General features: G+C 45.3%; 1 protein-coding gene across 2 annotated transcripts in view; it reads left to right on the forward strand.

Annotated features, from left to right (window-relative positions):
* The window catches only part of HNMT (histamine N-methyltransferase), a 52675-nt gene that overhangs the window by 20723 nt on the left and 11874 nt on the right, over positions 1-20078 (forward strand). For both annotated transcript variants that reach the window (XM_063933724.1, XM_063933723.1), the window contains exons 2-5: positions 4185-4443; positions 9697-9749; positions 12295-12402; positions 12549-12679. In XM_063933724.1, the coding sequence (XP_063789794.1) occupies positions 4307-4443; positions 9697-9749; positions 12295-12402; positions 12549-12679 (429 nt within the window). In that variant the 5' untranslated portion in view covers positions 4185-4306. The remainder of the gene's footprint in view (positions 1-4184; positions 4444-9696; positions 9750-12294; positions 12403-12548; positions 12680-20078) is intronic.

Consider the following 20078-nt stretch of genomic DNA (forward strand, 5'->3'; position numbering starts at 1 on the left):
ATTTTTTGTTATTTTCTATAGTTTGTATGCTGGCCGTAACTGCTTCCACATCTACATATGGCGGTGTACTTGCATTCTCTCTTTTTTTTTTCTACTTATTGTTGCTACAAGTTCAAACAGTTCTTATATTTCCATTCTTGTCTTATATGACTTTGGTTAAACCTGCAATACCTTAGGATCAAACTCACCAACCCCTCTTGCTGTCACAGGTTTAAACAATTTGTATGTCTGACCCTTTGTTTTCGGGATTTTATCAGACATATTCTTATCCTTAAGTTCTGCAATACCTCTGGTTCAAAGCTGCCCACTTTAGGGAATGGTACCCTATCTTGTCAGTTATACGTACCCATTCAGACAAAAAGTCTTCTGTGTGTAAACCATATTTTCCACACATAATAAACCTCGCTGACCCCTTGGGCCGCGGCTCTTCAACCTGAACCCTGGTTACAAAACGTTCACCGCTTGTGCAATTGGATCCCATTACGGACTTTTTCCTTTTACGCAATCCCCAATGCACAATGCGAATAGACGGTGAAAGTTCTCAGAGCGCTTTCACCCACTCACGCCCACGTTGGCAAGTACTACCATACACTGTCGATAGCGAAGGCAATGTACCCAACCTAGGGCCCTATCTGACCTATATTTACTGGATGTTTTTAGGAATAACTTACCCCCTCCAGTAAAGTATCGGTCGTTGGAGATCTTCCTGAGAGAGACCAGCGAAACTCCCTATGCACTTTATCATACACAAATCACGCTTGCGTATGCTCTATATAGCGCTAATGATACCACGATTTTACGCAAAATCTTGTAAAAGGATATCACGTTGCGCTATGTATCGCACCCACAAACGCGCGGTCCAATCGCACAGCGTATAGGTACTTGTTACTTATCTGCCGTACGACCACGGGTCGTTGTACAAACTGGGACCCTCAGTCCGGAGCGTAATACCAAAAAAACTTTTTTACTTCAATACTTCGCAATACAATGCACTATCACGCTCCTCTACAAATCACCTCACGATTTGCGTATTAAACCTTATACTAACGTGAGTCAGCCTTCTCACGCCACCAAGCCTCCACTCACTTGATGTACCAAATGACGGGATCCCGTATTCCGGGGTTCGGATTTCACTCGCTCCTACGTTCGCTCACTCAAGTACACTTTGTCTTTTCTGTACAGAAAATTATGATTCATTCAGATAAGCAGCTTTTCCCCCAGAGGCAATACAGTTTAAACAAAAAGTTTTATACTAATCTTTGGAAACCGAGCAGTTTTGTGCTATTGCAGCGTGGCTACTGTCCCACCTTTAAACTAAACAACACTATTGTGTGGTTTTATTATGCGCACACAACCCTACGCAAGCTTGCGTAATTACGCAACCGTGTGTACCTGTATGCCACGTGTGCAGCCTTGCGCCACGTGCACGTTTTTGTACGCTGTCCTCACGTTCTGTACCACGTGTACCACTGTGCGTACGCATTAAAACAGATCACACAACTTCTATAAATGTGAGCAATAAAACTACTATTGCCCACTAAACACAACCCACACTTGTTCCGTTTTAACCCTCTTACTACTGGGCCAGAACTGTGTTTTGTGTCTTTATACTTACTTCCTTAAACATTTATTTTAGTTTTAACTATATAGCAACAAATGTATTCGGTTTCACACAGATCTATAATGAATCTAGCAATAATCAATAATTTAAATGATATGATTCAGATTGGATAGCTATCTTGCAGAACATACACTGATATAAATATAAACACAATTATAATAATATTATATATATGTACCATTCACTGGTCTCCTATGAGACTCATTTACCCATTCAGTGCTTCTAATTTGCATATCAACAGAGGTTCATATGCCTGTTCAAGAGGGTAGTGGGACAGGTTAATTAACATTTCAATAGCTATCCTAAACTAGCAAGCAGATTTTAACTAAATCCTAGAGGTAAAAGAAAAAAAAAGTTTTTTTTATATCAGTGTGTAATTCTTACATCAAGTATTCATCTCTTAACTCTCACTAGGCCCAGCTGAAACTTTTTGTAATTGACTATGGCATGGGTTAAATAAATGCATTGGTAACTCATAAATGGTGTTTGATGTGACCAAGGAAAGCTGATTATTCTGAGCAGTGAAAATCAGCCATTTAGAAAATGACCTTCCCAAAATGGCCGCTGCTGCTCCCCCTTCCACATCCATGAGGGTTACACAAAATGGTGGACAGGCCATGTGGTTAGTCCAAAATGGAGGACAGACCATGCGGCTTCCTTTGTCACAAAGAAATCACACATCATACAAGCACCAGAAGTTATTTTAGGCCTAAGATAAAAATAAAAACTATATCAAGGCTATGCAGCAACTTTTAAATGTACTTTTAACCCTACTTAACAGATAAGCAATCCAATCTGAATCAAACACAATATGACTTATTTGAACCTTGTTTTGCAACAATAAAAATACATTTTAGCATCTTAAATATTATGAGAAACGCATTGTCCCTTGAATTTTATATCAGCGTCTTACTAATAACACAACAATACACACGGATATGATGATTTTCTCAGCTTTAGGATGCGTCCATCACAAGCTGATCGACCACAGCGTTGCATTTATAATGTACAGTGCATCATTAAGAACGTGATATCGCAGACTAGCCCCCATCTAAGAATGACAAATTGATTTCTCACAAATATTTAAAATGCCCGCTCTAATATATACCATATACGATAAAAGTGCGCTGTACATCGCAAAACACTGTATCCCATAAGAGAAAACATTACTAGCACACATTATATGAGTTCCAAAGCTCATTGAGGTATATATTTGTTATTAAAAGGATATGGATTCAATATATATTACAAAGTACAGTATACCTATAGTTACATGATTACAACTCACACAGTAAGCAGTTAAAACATACAATTACATACAGTTTCAGTTACATACAGTTACATGCCAGCGATACAATACCATTATCCTTAAGTTATATAAATTTGTCTTTCCATATCACTCTCTCTCTCTCTGTACAGTAATGCTGGGACTCCATCTTCCTCTGAGACCTTACAGCAACTCTGAGACCAAAACAGGAACTACCTTCCTGTGTAATCAGTGTGTTATCTAGTTTCTGGGGGAGGGATTCACGATGAGTCACCAGTCCCTTTGTATATGCTGAACAAAGGGCTGGCCTGAGTTTCCTGTCCACCACCTGTTTGGAATATCTATTGTTCTAATAAAAGTGATTTTAGCTTTTATACATTTAATCATAAATGAATCTACACATTAATCTGGTTGTTTTAACAGTAAACATGACAGGTCTATCTGGTTCCGTTCAAATAATACACATACATGACACCACTCCATCATATACAATTCTAAATCATCATGATGTCTGGCGCTTGATATTATTATAATTATGTCCTGTATGAAATAAGTGTCGAATCCATCTCTGTGGCATGTCCGTGTAAATGCGTGTGTTACTATATATTGCTGTGCTCGCTGCGCGTATTTGCAAGTATAGCGACTCATATGTGTGTAGTCTGTATGTTCTTTTTATGTAATATTTTTGACTTCGACAATATATATATATATATATATATATATATGTACAGTATATACAGATGGAGCCACGCTGGTCGTGGCTCCGTCTGTGACTAGGCGCACCCGCCCGGGCACTCCTCTCTCCGAGGGCGTGTCCATCCGGGCACGCGATGGCCACACACTACTTTCACTTGTATGGAGAGCATCTCCGTCCACGCGCCCGGACAGAGACACTCAGAACGGGATTGGATGGATCACCTAGTCACGCCAGGAGTGCATGCCTGCGATGCAGCTGCCTCAGATGATCGTGGCTCCATCTGTGTATATATATATATATATATATATATATATATATATGTATATCTAGACAATTAAAAGCATCTATATAGCAACTACCTTCCTTGGTTCCTAATATATTTGATGACAGAATATTTTAATATTGCTGTGTTACAGAAATAGGTTCAGAGAACATTTACTCAGTTATTATGCAGTATGGAGCTTATAGTGACAGCACTACAGAGAGTAGTTAGGTGGGAAATTATTCACAGGGAATTTTATGCAGAGGCATATATTAGCCCATCGTAATTGCTGAAACGTATTTGCAGATACTGTAAGCTGATACTGTTCTGTCTACAGGTGTTACGTCCCCAAGGCAGTGAAGCAATCTAATCATTCTGAGAGAGCAACTAGTATTCAGGCCAAGAAAAACACAAGAAAGCTTTATTCTCCCCTCTCCTCCTTGCTGAGCAGAAGGAAACATGGAGTCTGGAATGAGAAGCCTGATCACAGACAACAGCCGATATGTGGAGTCCTTTCGTCTGTTCCTTAAGAATTCCACAGAACACCAATGTATGCAGCAGTTTATAGAAACCAAGCTGCCAGACATTATATCCAGGTAAGTTGTTTGCTTTATTTCCATCAGCAGTAATTTCTAGTGAAAGCCTGGCTGACAATCAGGCCAAATATATAGCAAATACAGTAGCTGAACCTTTTCATGGCTAAATATGTCTGGTTCTGTGTACAGGTGACTGAAATAAATATACAGAGCACTGGTGTAACAATACAGCACTTTAAAAGATAAAGGCTTACAGATAAGAGACCTTATGCTGAGTTGAATACAAGTATATAGTAATCGCTCCTTCATTGCATGCACAAAACTCAATAATTGTATTTGACCATACAGATGGGTGGTATTCATGTGACCGCCGGTCACATGACCTCCACCAACATCCCGCCCCCTTACTATCCCGACAGTTGGCATGCCGAACAACAGGGACTATTTCCACTCGTGGGTGTCCTCGACACCCATAGAGTGATAATAGAACCCGTGGCGACCGGAGGTCGCCACCGAGCCCAAAGCGCCTCTCCCTGCTGGGATCCTGCCGTCACTATGCTGACCGGCTGTCTCCTGACTGCCAGTCAGCCACACCACACCCATACAGATGTATCCTAACTTACTATAGGGTCAATTTACTAAGGTGTGAGTTTTTTAGAACTGGTGATGTTGCTCATAGCAACCAATCAGATTCTACATAACATTTATCTAGCTGCTTTTAGTAGATAATAGAATCTGATTGGTTGCTATGGGCAACATCACCAGTTGTAAAAAATTCCCACCTTAGTAAATTTACCCTTATGGGGGAGTTGAACTAAGCAGTGAAATGAGTGGAGAAATGAGCCAGTAGAGAAGTTGCCAAGCAAAGGGAGCAAATACCTTCACATTTTTCTGTGTAGGGTAAATACTAAATACTGCCTGCTGTTGCATGTACTGTAGCCCACACATTATAAGACAGCTTTATTTTTACACTGCAATTTAGAAATCAGTTTGAACACACCCCACCCAAATCTAAAGCTATCTGCACATGTTACATCTGCTCCACATGCAGTGCAACATGGTTTTGCCCAAGTACTTGTTTTTTTACGTTACTTACAAACATGAATCGGGCCCATAGTGAACAGATAATAAACAGCAGAATATTCCCTAACCAAGTGTTTTAGTTTTAGAGTGTGGAAAGGATCCCATGCAAAAACAGGAGAACATACAACATACAGTCTTGGTCAGGAATTGCACCCATGGCCTCAGTGCTATGAGACAGTAATGCTAAACACTATTCTGCATTACTGTTAACAACAAACAAAACTGAAATATTTTTGTTACTGTGTTGTCATCTGTTCATAGAAAGAACCGCAGTGCTGTATGTAAACGTTCAGTATGCCATTCCGTAGCTAAATTTGTGCTAAAGACAGAAGAGAGCTGTTGTAATAACTTTTTTGTTCCATTGCCAACAGCTAGGTTAGACACAGTAAAATGTACCAGAACTCTCTAGTTCTCATTCGCATGCAAAGCCAATTTCAATAAAGAAAGTCATTAAGTAAGTTCTAAGCATTTATGCAATAAACCATCTATCTATCCGCATGTCACAATTAACCATCAACCCAATCCCTGAAACAGGGCTAAAAGTGGTCCTGGAGAGGTGGTGGAACTAATTTTCCCCACCACCTAACCCCCCCCCCCCCCCATTCCCATTAGATGGAGCCAGGGCAGTGCTAGGGCTTTCGCCACCCCCTGCAAAGTATGAAGTTGTGCCCTATCTCCCGTACTTCATAAAGGTACAGTAATCTCTCAAGGAAGGGGCGTGGTCACACAATAGTACAGCCAATTCAAATTATGCCACACAGTAGCAGAATCTTATTCACATTACTCCGCACGTAGTGCCCCTGGACACACAGTAGTGCCCCTTACTTATTTTGGATGCTGTACCCCTGAGGAAGTCCGTCGGGACGAAACACGTTGGGGTTCATTATTTGATTGATTTCTGTACCATACTGTGAATAAATACCAACAAAGAAAAAATCTGCTGTATCGAATACAGAGGTGTTAAATCTACAGTGCCATATTGTGAAACTGCACAGATACCATTTATATGTTATTCTGTATTTTATTGTGAATAAATCTTGGATGTATGAAAAATAATTTTATTTTTTAATCAATTTATATGTTCCACAATACAAAGTGTAATTGGTTCATTAGTCTTGAACTTTATCCCTAGCGCCCTCAGATCAGTGTTGTATGTATTTTGTATGAGTCTCAGCTAACAAGAGTCTTTCCTAGAGATGCTGTCGTCTGCCCTTCCAAGCGCAGTCAGGAACTTGTTGTGTGTGTTCATTATATATATATAGTGGTCGAAGTGGAAATTTTGAAGTGGGGGTATGGAAAAGTGAAGGTTGTAATTATGCCCGGAAAAGGAGGCATGGCCTCTCAAAAGGGGCGTGTCCTTCAGTGTAGTTTTACCACCCCTTATACACATTTTGCACCACAATAGTAGGGCCCCTTATACTACCTAGTACCCCTTTCACATTATAGCACACGGTATGAGCCGAAAATTCACATTAAAGCACACGGTATGAGCCAAAATTCACATTATAGCACATGGAATGAGCCGAAATTCACATCATACCACATGGTATGAGCCAAAATTTACATTATAGCACACGGTATGAACCGAAATTCACATTATAGCACACGGTATGAGCCAAAATTCACATTATAGCACACGGTATGAGCCGAAATTCACATTATAGCACAGGGTATGAGCCGAAATTCACATTATAGCACACAGAATGAGCCGAAATTTACATTACAGCACACAGAATGAGCCGAAATTCACATTTTGCCACATGGAATCAGACAAAATTCAGGGAGAGTGACAACAGGGACGGAGAGTGACAGGGAAAGTGACAGCAGTGACATAGGGACAGGGAGAGTGACAGAGAAACAGGGAAAGTGACAGCAGAGACATAGGGTCAGGGAGAGTGACAGAGAGAGGGACAGCAAGAGCATACAGTAGGGACTAGGGAGAGGAAGGCAGCAAGGTAAGATTACCTATAGCAGCTGCGGTGCATGAGGAGGCTGTAGATGGCGTGGGGGGGAGGAGGCTGTGGGCTTCGGAGATGGTGTGGAGGTACTGAGGACGGCAGAGGAGGCTGAGCGACGCGGACATTCTTGGGCACACAGGCAAGCTCAGAGTCAAACACCACATGTGCAGTTCAACGGAGGAGGAGGCTGTTGTGGTTCAACTGTGAAGGAGGCTGTGGTCGATGGCTTTGGTGCGGCACTGGCAGTGGCTCCTATGATGACTGTGGCACTACTATTTCAAACCTGACACGGACCGGCAGCCAATCAGGAGCAGTTGCGCGCCCACTTATGATTGGCTGCCAGTCCGCGGCAGGTTTGAAATAGTAGCTCCGTGGTTAGCTCTATGCGGCGGCCCGGCGGGGGTCAGTGCTCGAAGAAATGCCGGTATACCATACCGCTGTATACCGACCCACTTCGAGCACTGTGATATATATATGTATATATATATCTATATCTATATATATATATATATGTGTGTGTGTGTATATATATATATGTATATATCTATATCTTTATATATATATATATATATATATATATATATACATATATATGTATATATATATAAGGCTAATACCACTGACTCATCACAAAATCTCCTGAACCATAAGGCTGGACTTCCTTGCCAGTGGCAGTTGCACAACGGTCCATTATTCAAATAGGGGAGCCACAGACCCAGCAATGCTTGACAGTGTTTAGGTGTGGCAGTTGATGTGGCTCCCCTATTTGAATAATGGACTGCTCTGCAACTGCCACTGGCAAGGAAGTCCACAGAGCATTGTGTCCTCCTCCCTCCGCAACTTGGTATAGCCAGCAACATGCTTTCATCATATCCCCGGCTGGGTATGCTTTCTTATCTCTCCTCTGTGAGGGGGGAATTCACAATAATCATATCACCCCTTTTAACACCTATGTGGGTGGAATTTTTAAAAATTTGTCACAAAAGCAAGTTACTGTCCAAATGTCAAGTTCCTAGTCCTTATAGTTCAGGAGATTTTGTGATGAGTCAGTGGTATTTGCCTTTTATACTGTATATATAGATTGTGCTGCTCAATGTAATTATTTAAATCTGTGTTGGTCTCAGAGAGGTGACTGTTTCCAGCAGCAGAGTGCTTGTTTCTCCAGCCAATTGGACCCCTCATTTCAGCAAGATGATCAGAGCAATGATTTTTAAGGGTGCTAGCTATAACTATGAATAACTATATATACTGTATATATAGTCGCCTAGTTGGAGTTGGGTGCCTCCCCTTTAAAGAAAAATGAAAACAAATACGGGGTGTGTGAATGTGTGTCTGTGTGTGAATCATATGACTTACAGAATTATATAGATAGTGCTCTCAGACATTTGTACAGGAACCAGAGCCCGCAGTGAATTGGTAGGGCTCAGGTTCAGCCATGTTCAGGTTCAGCATGCAGAATCAGCGTTCACTGGTGGATCCCATCTCACAGTACAGCAGCAGCGGTGGATGCACTATTGCTTGCTGCAGCGCATGCTGAGTGGTACTAGGCGGAAGCCCTCCTTTCCCCTATTGCAGGTGTTAGCAGGTCTCCAGGGATGGAGCCAATTAACTATGCAGCAGTAGCTGGTACGCCACAGAGCTACGGTGGAAGAGTAGTAGTTACACTTGGATGCCGCTGTCAGCCACACAGGTGCTGTTCAGGGTCGCTTTAAGAGAGGAGGAGGCCCGTGTGCTGCCTCCTTTGTTCGGGTCTCCACCTCTCTGCCGGCAGCACTGGAGAGTCTGAGCACTAGAGGGCTAAGAGTCTACTGTGCATGCGCTGATCACCGGTAAAATGGCATGGTGGCCATTTTCCCAGTGATTTCTCTATTGCGCATGCACAAAACACAGTGAAAATGGGCGCTGCATCATTTTCATGGTAATTCCATATTGCTGCCGACGTCGGCGCGGGACTCCGAAGGGATAAGTATTTAAAAAATGGGTGCAGCGTGTACGAGGGGGCCCCCTCTGGATTCAGGGCCCGTGTGTACCGCGCACACTGCACTCATTATAGATATGCCAGTGGTGCTGCTGTACATGCAGGTGCCCCTCCAGGTTTTTGGAGACATGGGACCCTGCATTTCTGTAAATGTTTAACTTCCTTTTCCAGATTTTATTACTTAATCAGAACAAGAAATAAGCCTTTTTAATGTCAATTTGAACCTACATTACATACATTTGTTTACTGGTCCCTTGTGCTTGTGTATAAATAAGTATTTTGTCTGTTTCTAAGTATAGGGAACGGAAAACCGGTCATCAGTGTCCTCAGTGTAGGAGGTGGCTCAGGTAAGGACGGATTGATTACTATATAAATTCATAGTACATAGGACACATTGCAGCATGTAAAAGAAATAATGGGTAATAAGGAAGATGGTTGGTTTTACATAATGCTTTTCCTCACTAATACACAGCTTTTTCATTTCAAATTCTTGTAAAGGAGGTATGTATTGACTTGAGATGTATACAGTATATTCATATCCGCCTGTTCCAGGGGAATATGTTTTTCTTACAGCACTTATCTTTACACAAAATTCCCCGTTTGTTCCAGAATAGTACAGGTTGACACTATTAGGGGGGAGATATACTAAGCATTGGATAGTGATAATGGGGGTCATTCAGAACGACCCGATCGCACGCTGCACTTCTTCGCAGCCGTGCGATCGGGTCGGAACTGCGCATGTGCGGCGGACGCATTGCGCAGGCGCGTTGTTGCCTGTCGCCGGGCAGCAACGCCGCAAACAAAGAAAGCGGTCACAGTGGCGACCGCAAGAAGATTGACAAGAGGAGGGCAGAACCGAGCAACAACTCACTGTTTTCCGGGAATGGTGAGTCCAACGCAGGTGTGTCCAGGCGTTTGGAGGGCAGATGTCTGACGTCAATTCCGGGACCTGCAATGCTGGATCGATCGCACAGGGTAAGTAACTCTTACTTTGGTCTTCTTTTACAGGAAACTTTTTTTGCATAGCAGGGCTGCACAAGTGTTCGCAGTCCTGCTATGCAGAAATACACTCCCCCATAGGCGGCGTCTAGTTGATCGCACGGGCAGCAAAAAGTTGCTACGTGTGATCAACTCGGAATAACCCCCAAAGTGCAGACAGGTAAAGTACCGGCCCATCATCTCCTATCTGCCATGGTTAAGGCTGTGTGAAAAGATGACAGGGGCTGATTGGTTGGTACTTTATCTCCACATTATCACTCTCCAAGGCTTCCAGGACCTCTATTTCTTCCTTGATTTCTCATCTCCTCCCTGGGGTCGAACTCTCATCTGGCTCCGCCACCTCACTGACAGTCTGGCACAGCATACAGGCCCTCATTCCGAGTTGTTCGCTCACAAGCTGCTTTTAGCAGCATTGCACACGCTAAGCCGCCGCCTACTGGGAGTGAAACTTAGCTTAGCAGAATTGCGAACGAAAGGTTCTCAAAATTGCGAATAGAAATTTCTTAGCAGTTTCTGAGTAGCTCGACACTTACTCTGCCACTGCGATCAGTTCAGTCAGTTTCGTTCCTGGTTTGACGTCACAAACACACCCAGCGTTCGCCCAGACACTCCTCCGTTTCTCCAGCCATTCCCGCGTTTTTCCCAGAAACGGCAGCGTGTTTTCACACACACCCATAAAACGGTCAGTTTCCGCCCAGAAACACCCACTTCCTGTCAATCACACTCCGATCACCAGAACGAAGAAAATTCCTCGTAATGCCGTGAGTAAAATACCTAACTGTTGAGTAAAATAACTAAGCGTATGCGCTCTGCGAACATTGCGCATGCGCAGTACGTGACTAATCGCAAAATAGAGAAAATCGTCAACGAGCGAACAACTCGGAATGAGGGCCACAGTCAAGGAGGAGAGAGAGCTGGCTGAGAGCTCGGCTCAGGGCCAGATTATGAGCTACATGGACCTGAGTCTGATGTTGTGTGGGTGTGGCCAGTGCCATGTGGGCATGTTCACTGCTATGCTATGAGCTCCAATGCCTCCCAAAATATGTAAAAGTAGAAAAACAACATTATTTTGTGAGAAAAACAGAAATACAATTTTAATACTTAAGCTGGGTACACACTGGATCGATCTCAGCCCGATATGTCATTTTCCAGCTGAATCGGAATGACATGTCAGCCAGATCGTTCAATGTGTACGGCAAATCTCCGTGCTCCTGCGGTCGCATGCAATATCATCTGGTAGGCAGTGCTGCACAGCCAACTGAATTATATCACGTGCGGCGCCATGCAGTGTAATGGAGCACCCAACGTCCTTCATTACATTGTTCTGATGTAGGCAGCCATCTTTGGCATGCCCACTTTATAGTGTCACACTAGTGTTCATTTTTATCAGAAGCCAATTAATGTGCAGTACCAGTATGTTTTTTTTTTGTTTGGTGTTTATTGTGAGAGGAAATCGGAGTACATGGAGGAAACCTATGCAGACACATGGAGAACACACAAACTCCACAAAGCTAGGAGGACCCTGGAGGAATTTAACTACTGTCCCCAGTGGTATGAGGCAGCAATTCTAACCATTGGGCCAGCGTTGTATAGGACTTTAGTAGTTACTGTATATGCATAGTGCAGTTTAGGTGAAAATAAATTACTATAGAATTACATAACAGAACAGTTATTGGGTAGTTATGTAATCATACTTTCATGAGGGCCATTTTCTGTTGGACAGTCCCACTCTGTGAAAGGCACAGGTGATGCCGCCAAACATTTTGTACATCGCCAATGCAGAATCCACCTATGTCAAAGTGAATTAGGGAGACCTCGGCAATAAAATATTTTGTGATGCTACAACTAAAAACAGTATTTATATTTTTAATTTTCATAATATACTTCTTTTAGGTGAAATTGATCTACAAATTCTCTCTAAGATACATGCCCGATATCCCAGGGTCTCAATTAATAATGATATTATTGAGCCAAGTCCAGAACAAATACTGAGCTACAAAGGTAAGTGTACTTTCCTGGCACTGTACTGTGTGCACTTTGAACTCATTGAGTACGTGTCAATGTTTCACTTCCCAGTGTACTCTAAAAAGAATGAAGCACTTTTTTCACTGTTTACTTGCAGTGAGTTTATGTTCTACTTGTTTCAGAGCGTGTTGCCAAGACGCCAGGCCTCGACCATATCAATTTCTGCTGGCATAAAAAAACCTCTGCTGAGTTTGAGCTTCAAGTAAATGAAAAGCAACAGGATACAACGTATGATTTTATTCATATGATCCAGGTAATTGTTGTTATTTTTGATACTACTAATTATTAAATGTTGTTCCTAGTAGAATTTTTACAGACATAGGGCCTGATTCATACCTGATTGCTGATGTGCGTTTTGCAAGGGGGGCAATCAGGTACTAACTGCACATGTGTATGCACTGCAATTCGCATGTGCAGTGGACAGCAACAAAGGGCACCGCTGGTCAGCGATAGGATGGTGCGAAAAATCAGAACGCAGGGGCGTTTGCAAGGTGATTGACAAGAGGAAGCCGTTTGTGGGTGGTAGCTGACCGTTTATCGGGAGTGTCTGGAAAAATGCAGGCGTTACCAAGCGTTTTCAGGGAGGCTGTGTGACGTCAGCTCCAGCCCCGATCAGCATGTTCTCATCGCACTGTAGGAGTAAGTCCTGGGCTGCACAGAGACTGCACAAAGTGGGTTTTTGCAGCTTGGCGTACACATGGGATCGCACACTTGCACAGCGAATTTACACTCCCCCTGGAGGCGGCGACTATATGAAAGCAGGACAGCAAAATTAGTACCCCAGTGATCAGATCTGAATCACCCCCATGGACCTAGAATGCATTTATAACAGGATTATTATATTCTTCCCAACTTTAAGTGTCCTTAGATCAGGACCCTCGTGCGCCTGGAAGGGAGCATGGCCTCGGGTGGGATGCGCGTGGCCTCGACTGGGAGGGGCTGTGGCCTTGCTGTACAAGCCTGTTGTCGGCATTTTGGGGGCATGCTCAGAGCTCCTCGAGCAGCTAGGCAGCCCCGGCTCACCTCCCTGCATTTTTTAGATGCCAGGGATCACCCACTGCTTTGCAGAGCAGCGGGGATCATATGCTCCAAGCACCCCGTCCCCCACGGGATCCTGCGGCCCATGGTATAGTGTCCAAATAACGAGATTATCCCGTTGGAATCGGGACAGTTGGTAGATATGTTATTATGCAATATGCATTTAGTTCTGGCACGTAACTGGGAGTAGTTACAGCTGACTTACCTTCAGCTCTGCATGAAGCCCCTTATTAGGATTCTTTGTAAATGGTACCAGGTGGTTAACTGGCATTCAGGGGTTTCTCTCCTACTGTAATACCAAAATTGTCTGTATCTGCAGTTCACAAATACTGTTTAGATATATAGGAAATAGTCATGATGCCCAACTATTCTTTTCTAAATCCAGGAAATATACCATCAAGAAACACATTTCTCATACGTCCTAGAGGATGCTGGGGACTCCAACAGGACCATGGGGTATAGACAGATCCGCTGGAGCTTGGGCACACTATAAAGACTTAAACTGGGTGTGAACTGGCTCCTCCCTCTATGCCCCTCCTCCAGACCTCAGTTAGACTTTGTGCCCCGGAGTGATGGGTCACACACTAGGGGAGCTCTCCGGAGTTTCTCTGAAAGACTTTATGTTAGGTTTGTTATTTTCAGGGAGACCTGCTGGCTACAGGCTCCCTGCAGCGTGGGAGTGAGGGGAGAGGAGCAAGACCTACTTCTTCTTAGTTTAAAGGCTCTGCTTCTCGGCTACTGGACACCATTAGCTCCAGAGGGTTCGATCACTTGGTTCGCCTAGCTGCTTGTTCCCGGAGCCGCGCCGTCAATCCCCTCACGAAAGCCAGAAGAAAGAAGCCAGGTGAGTATTGGAAGAAAAGAAGACTTCAGTGACGGCAGAAGACTTCAGTAACGGAGGTAACAGCAGCGGTAGTGCTGCGCTCCATGCTCCCACACACCAACGTCTCTGACAGGGTGCAGGGCGCTGGGGGGGAGCGCCCTGGGGGCATGTTGCTGAGGGTCTACAATGCTGGCGGGGGACATATTTCAGTGCCTGGGCACAGCGTATGTTCACCCCGCCAGGGTGCCGCAGGGGGGAGAGACTGCGGTAGCGCTGCGCTCCCTGCTCTCACACATACCATCACCTGCAGGGCGCTGGGGGGGAGCGCCCTGGGCAGCATATAGCATTTAATATGTAGTTCACTGGCAGGGGGACATACTTCGGTGCCCGCCCCGCCAGTGCGCCGCGAACGGGAGGGAGCAGCAGTGGTAGCGCTGCGCTCCCTGCTCCCGCACTCCACCGGCCTGCAGGGTGCAGGGCGCTGGGGGGGAGCACCCTGGGCAGCATATAGCATGTGGATATATATATGTATAGTTAGTAGATCACTGGCGGGGGGACATACTTCGGTGCCCGCCCCGCCAGTGCGCCGCGAATGGGAGGGACCAGCAGCGGTAGCGCTGCGCTCTCTGCTCCCGCTCTCCATCGGCCTGCAGGGTGCAGGGCGCTGGCGGGGAGCGCCCCGGGCTGCATTTATGAAAGGATCCCGGGCGGGGGAACATACCCGGACACCGGGTGTCTTTGCCCTGCCAAGATACCGCAGCGTCCATGGCTCCCACACACCAACGGCTTCCGTGGGTGCGGGGCGCAGGGGGGGGCGCCCTGGGCTGCGTTGGGACATAAAGGGAGTTCTACAGGGGGTTACCTCCTGTATATAGGGTCCCCAGCTAGTTTTTGGGTTTATATATTTTTATAATTTGAGCGGGCTTAAGCGCGCCGGGAAGGGGCAGAGCTTAGCCCTCACAGGGAAATCAGAGCCATTTCCCTCAGATCCCCGCCAGGACTTGCTGGATAGTGAGTTGGAGGGGGGGGGGCACAGTGTTTTAAAGCTATATAGGTGTCATATAGCCTTAGGTTTGATAATGGGTGCATAATAACATATATTCACGGTTTCCCTGTTTGTACCCACTATTGGTTAGTCGACATATGTCGGCAGTTGTGAGTTCTTTGTCACAAGCTGCTGTGGGGATAACTGTCGGCTTCGTCGGCGCATGGCAGTACTTGGTTCGGGAAATTAAGTATTAGCAAATTGGTGTTTGTGTGATTAAAACAGTAAACACGATAGGGGAGATACAGTTGTTTGGGGATGCCCTGTCGGCATCAACGGTATTTCCTGGGTAAAAAAAATAAAAAAATTGTCAGGCTGTTATTGCCTTGTACCTGTATATATATATAAATATATTTATATATATTTTTATTGGTATATGTGGGGGGAGTGTTATCAGAATTGTATTTGTATCCTTCCCTCGGACTCCTCGGGGTTCCGTGATTATTTTTTGCCCGCTTACTATTCCTTTCTGTTGACATTTACTAAGTTTCTGTCGACCTCAACGTTCCTGGTAGGTCCACATCGGGGGCGTGTCAGTACATGGTCATACACATTCACAACACATTACCGTCACTAGAGACCTGACAGGTCTGGACAATCCACTTGCGTATAGGTTATATCTATATGTGTATATATGTAGATATAGGTTTATATATGCATGGTTAGGATATATGTGTTTTATTGTGTATTACCTGATGTATATCCATGAATGCTGAAATAATGGTATTCTTATCATGTACTGGTCGCTCTGTTGATTAAGCTCTAGATTGGCCGTGACGAGTTGGTTCGATCCTCTCAAGGAGTCCGAATATTCTTCTCTTCACATCGCGGAGAGAAAATTATGACAGTCAACTCCTGGCCGACGCAGATCCCGGTCGCAAAGGATCATACACCGGCAGCTAAGTGAAATTTTATTTCTATACTTTGACCTTGTTGCGCTGTATGCACTTGCGGGAGTGTTGTATTCGGGTAGGCATACGATAGAATTACCCTACCCAGTGTGGGTAGGCTTGTCATGTTTGTTCTACCTTATAACATTGCAGCAGGCTGCCACGTGACAGAGGTGTGACCGGAAAAATGCGGAGGATGTCTCCGGGAGATGATGGAGGAAGGTAGACAGCCTATGGTCAGTCAATCTCGGCGGATTCCTCTGGTAACTCTAACTTCGTGTGTTAGCCTCTTTCACAACGGTTGGTGACGCATTCTTTTTTGGGATGTGGTAGTTTTAACCGGTTCGATACAGTCCTTTTTTCTGTTCTGTGTAGTCAGGGGAAGGTGAAAAGGTAAGAGTTCTGCAGCCTTGTTAGGTTCGCAGAAGTGGATGTCGCTTCTGTTTCCTCCACATCCACCACTTGTCGCTGAGTCTATCGGGCTGGTCCCCGCTCCGGCGGGCACTTGTCTACTATGCTTCGGTTGGTCCAGAAATGGACTGGGACCTGTGGGTTATTTATAGAATCCAAAGGGGAACATTTAGAGTTACGGTTGTTTCCCTTTACTGTTTTTCTAATAGTTCTTGCCATTCCATTCTGAAAGGGAAGATAGTACACAACGCCGTACAGAGGTGCGTCAGGATCAGAACATTGTCCGATGGTCCCTGTATAAAGGTGCAAATCGTTGTTTCTCTCTGACTTTTCCTTGACACAGGGATCGGCTGTTGTTTCCAACGACACAAAGGTTGGAGGTGGTTTTTTCAGAGTTGATAATGACCGGTACACATTCGGGGTTTTTCCATGTGTAAAGAGGTCTGCAGATCCAGGGTTGGATTGGTTTTCCTGTGACACTTCATCAAGGTGTTCAGTTACTTAACCGGTTGGCTGCGGCCGGAGAGGCCTTTTTTTGGTGAGAGGCTTTATTGCCGGAGTGGTTTTCAAGAGACCAGTTGAAAAGGTGGTCCGGGTCTCACCTGCACACGCACATGAATATAAGCCTAACGGCCAGGACATTGCTCCTGTGGTGTCTGCTCGGTTCTCTCCTTCTAGAGGGATAAACGTTCGGGTTCCGGATGTAAATCCTGGTGTCCGTGCATACAGATCTCCGAGATGGAGGAGCAGTACTCGCAAGGGACGTGTTTCCAGGGGATAGGGTAGAGTTGGAAAACTTGTCTGATATAAACTTGCTTGATTAAGAGTTAGTTTCGACAAACATATTCTTCATGTTCTGCCCGTGTTAGTTCTGCTCAACGTCTTGTCAGCAGTGGCATAAGTGAACCGCTATGGCGGAACAAGGAGCAAAGCGGCAATGGCAGTAGATGCACAGTTTTGCCGTTGGGTGGAGAGTCTGGTAACTGCTATATTAACAAGCTTCGTTCCGGAGGTGAACGACGGAGAAATAGATTTCCTCTGCTGCCATGATCTCCATCCGGGAAAAATTTGGTCGTCATCAAGGAGATTTCACAGTCGTGACAAGTCTTTGAGGATTGTCGCAATTGGATATGTTGGCGTCTCGCCTCCAGGAGAGGCCTCAGGGTTATTGTTCCAGGTCAGGGGACGCTTAAGCTATAGCAGTGGTCAACCTCGTGACACCGTGGTTTTTAGTCGGTCTAGGTGGCCTCTCCGCTTTCATTGTGGTTTGAAGGTGATGAATGTGAGATGAACTAAGGTTCAGGCGATCCTCTTAGATTCGGTCTTACCACGCAGGGTTTGCTATCCAGGTGTTCATGATTTACTCATAGAAGATTCCTGACCTTTTTCTTTACGTGAGGATCTGTGACAACAGGATCAGGGCGTGTTTCAAGACTTACCGCGGCTGCGTCTGACGTCGTGGCAGTGGAATGCCTTATCCTAATCCGAAAGGGTGTTCCCAGTGAAGTCCTTTCCTTAATTCGTTAAGTTAAGGAAGAAGTAACGGCTAAGCTTTACCACTGTAGTGGGTGTAACTATGTGTTTTGGGTGTATCCAGGAAGGCTCCTATGGAAGCCTTTCAGCTAGGTCGTTCTTATCCATGCTTTACAAACCGGTGTGGAGGCAAGTTTAGAGTTGGGAGTGTGGCCTAATAATTTCTTTACGAAAACTTCTTTCTTGGAAAGTGGTCATGCTCTTGGCTTTGACATCCGTAAAGCGGGTGTCGGATGTGGTGGTTTTGTCTCACAAGAGCCTTGTTTGATCTTTCGTGTGGATAGAAAGGAATTGAGAACTTGTTTAGTAGTTCTACTGAGAGTGGTTTCTGGGTTTCCCAGAATTTGGCCTATTTTGATGCCGGTGGTTACTTAGGCATTAGCTGATTCAAATTCCCTCAATGTAGCCAGGGATTTGAATATTTAGCTCCCCATTTTGGTTACACGCTGGATCTGGATATTATTTGGCATGTTCGTTCTACGGCTGGATTGCCGTCACCGAAGTCGGTGGAGGCCCATTGTACTGGGAAGATGGGCTCTTCTTGGGCGGATGCCCGTGGAGTCTCGGCGGGTCAACTTTGCCGAGTGGATACTTGGTCGGGTTCAAGCGCTTTTGCTATGCTCTGCAAGTTTGATACCCTGGTCGAGGGGGACCTTTTGTTTGCTCAATAGGTGCTGCAGAGTCGTTCGCACTCTCCGGCCCGTTCTGGAGCTTTGGTATTGACCCCATAGTCCTGTTGGAGTCCCCAGCATCCTCTAGGACTTATGAGAAAATAGGATTTTGGTACTTACCGGTAAATCCTTTTCTCTTAGTCCGTAGAGGATGCTGGGCGCCCGTCCCAGTGCGTACTGTGTCTGCAGTTATTGTTTTTGGTTATACTTTCGTGGTGTTTCTTCTCTGTCACACTGTTGCTGATGCTGTTCAGGCAATGGCATGAGGTGTCTTATTATAGGTTGTGTTACATATTCTTTCAGCATGTGGCTGTGTCTTTTTCATGCCGTAGGCTGGTTTTCTATTGAATGCCACATTCTGCGGTATGTTCGTGGTGTGAGCTGGTATGACACTCACCGTGTTAATAAATTCTTTCCTCGAAATGTCCATCTCTCCTGGGCACAGTTTCTAACTGAGGTCTGGAGGAGGGGCATAGAGGGAGGAGCCAGTTCACACCCAGTTTGTCTTTATAGTGTGCCCAAGCTCCTGCGGATCCGTCTATACCCCATGGTCCTGTTGGAGTCCCCAGCATCCTCTACGGACTAAGAGAAAAGGATTTACCGGTAAATACCAAAATCCTATTTTTGTTGTGTAACATTAGAGATTTCTATTTTCAGTAGAAATACAGTGTTTCTATTACAAATAATATTTGTACTGACATTCCCCCTACTTAGTACTTTGCTTAGGCTGTTTGTTATGATGTGCCTGCAGGGAGGATGAGGAGGAGGACAGCCATATTTTAGGATCTGAGGTGTCCATCAGGTTGGGGTCTGGGGCCAGTCCTTAACACCATTCAGCAGCAGGCAGATTATGGGTATATAACCAGGAGGGGGGCGCCGGAACACAGAGCCGGGAGGGGGAAGCTGGGAACACGGAGCCGGGAGGAGGAAGCTGGGAACACGGAGCCGGGAGGGGGAAGCTGGGAACACAGAGTCGGGAGAGGGAAGCTGGGAACACAGAGCCGGGAGGGGGAAGCTGGGAACACAGAGCCGGGAGGGGGATGCTGGGAACACGGAGCCGGGAGGGGGAAGCTGGGAACACAGAGCCGGGAGGGGGAAGCTGGGAACACAGAGCCGGGAGGGGGAAGCTGGGAACACAGAGCCGGGAGGGGGAAGCTGGGAACACAGAGCCGGGAGGGGGAAGCTGGGAACACGGAGCCGGGAGGGAGGTACCAGCAACACAGCGCCAGTGAACTCAAATT

The sequence above is a fragment of the Pseudophryne corroboree genome, chromosome 7 (assembly GCF_028390025.1).
Source record: "Pseudophryne corroboree isolate aPseCor3 chromosome 7, aPseCor3.hap2, whole genome shotgun sequence".
NCBI lineage: Eukaryota > Metazoa > Chordata > Amphibia > Anura > Myobatrachidae > Pseudophryne > Pseudophryne corroboree.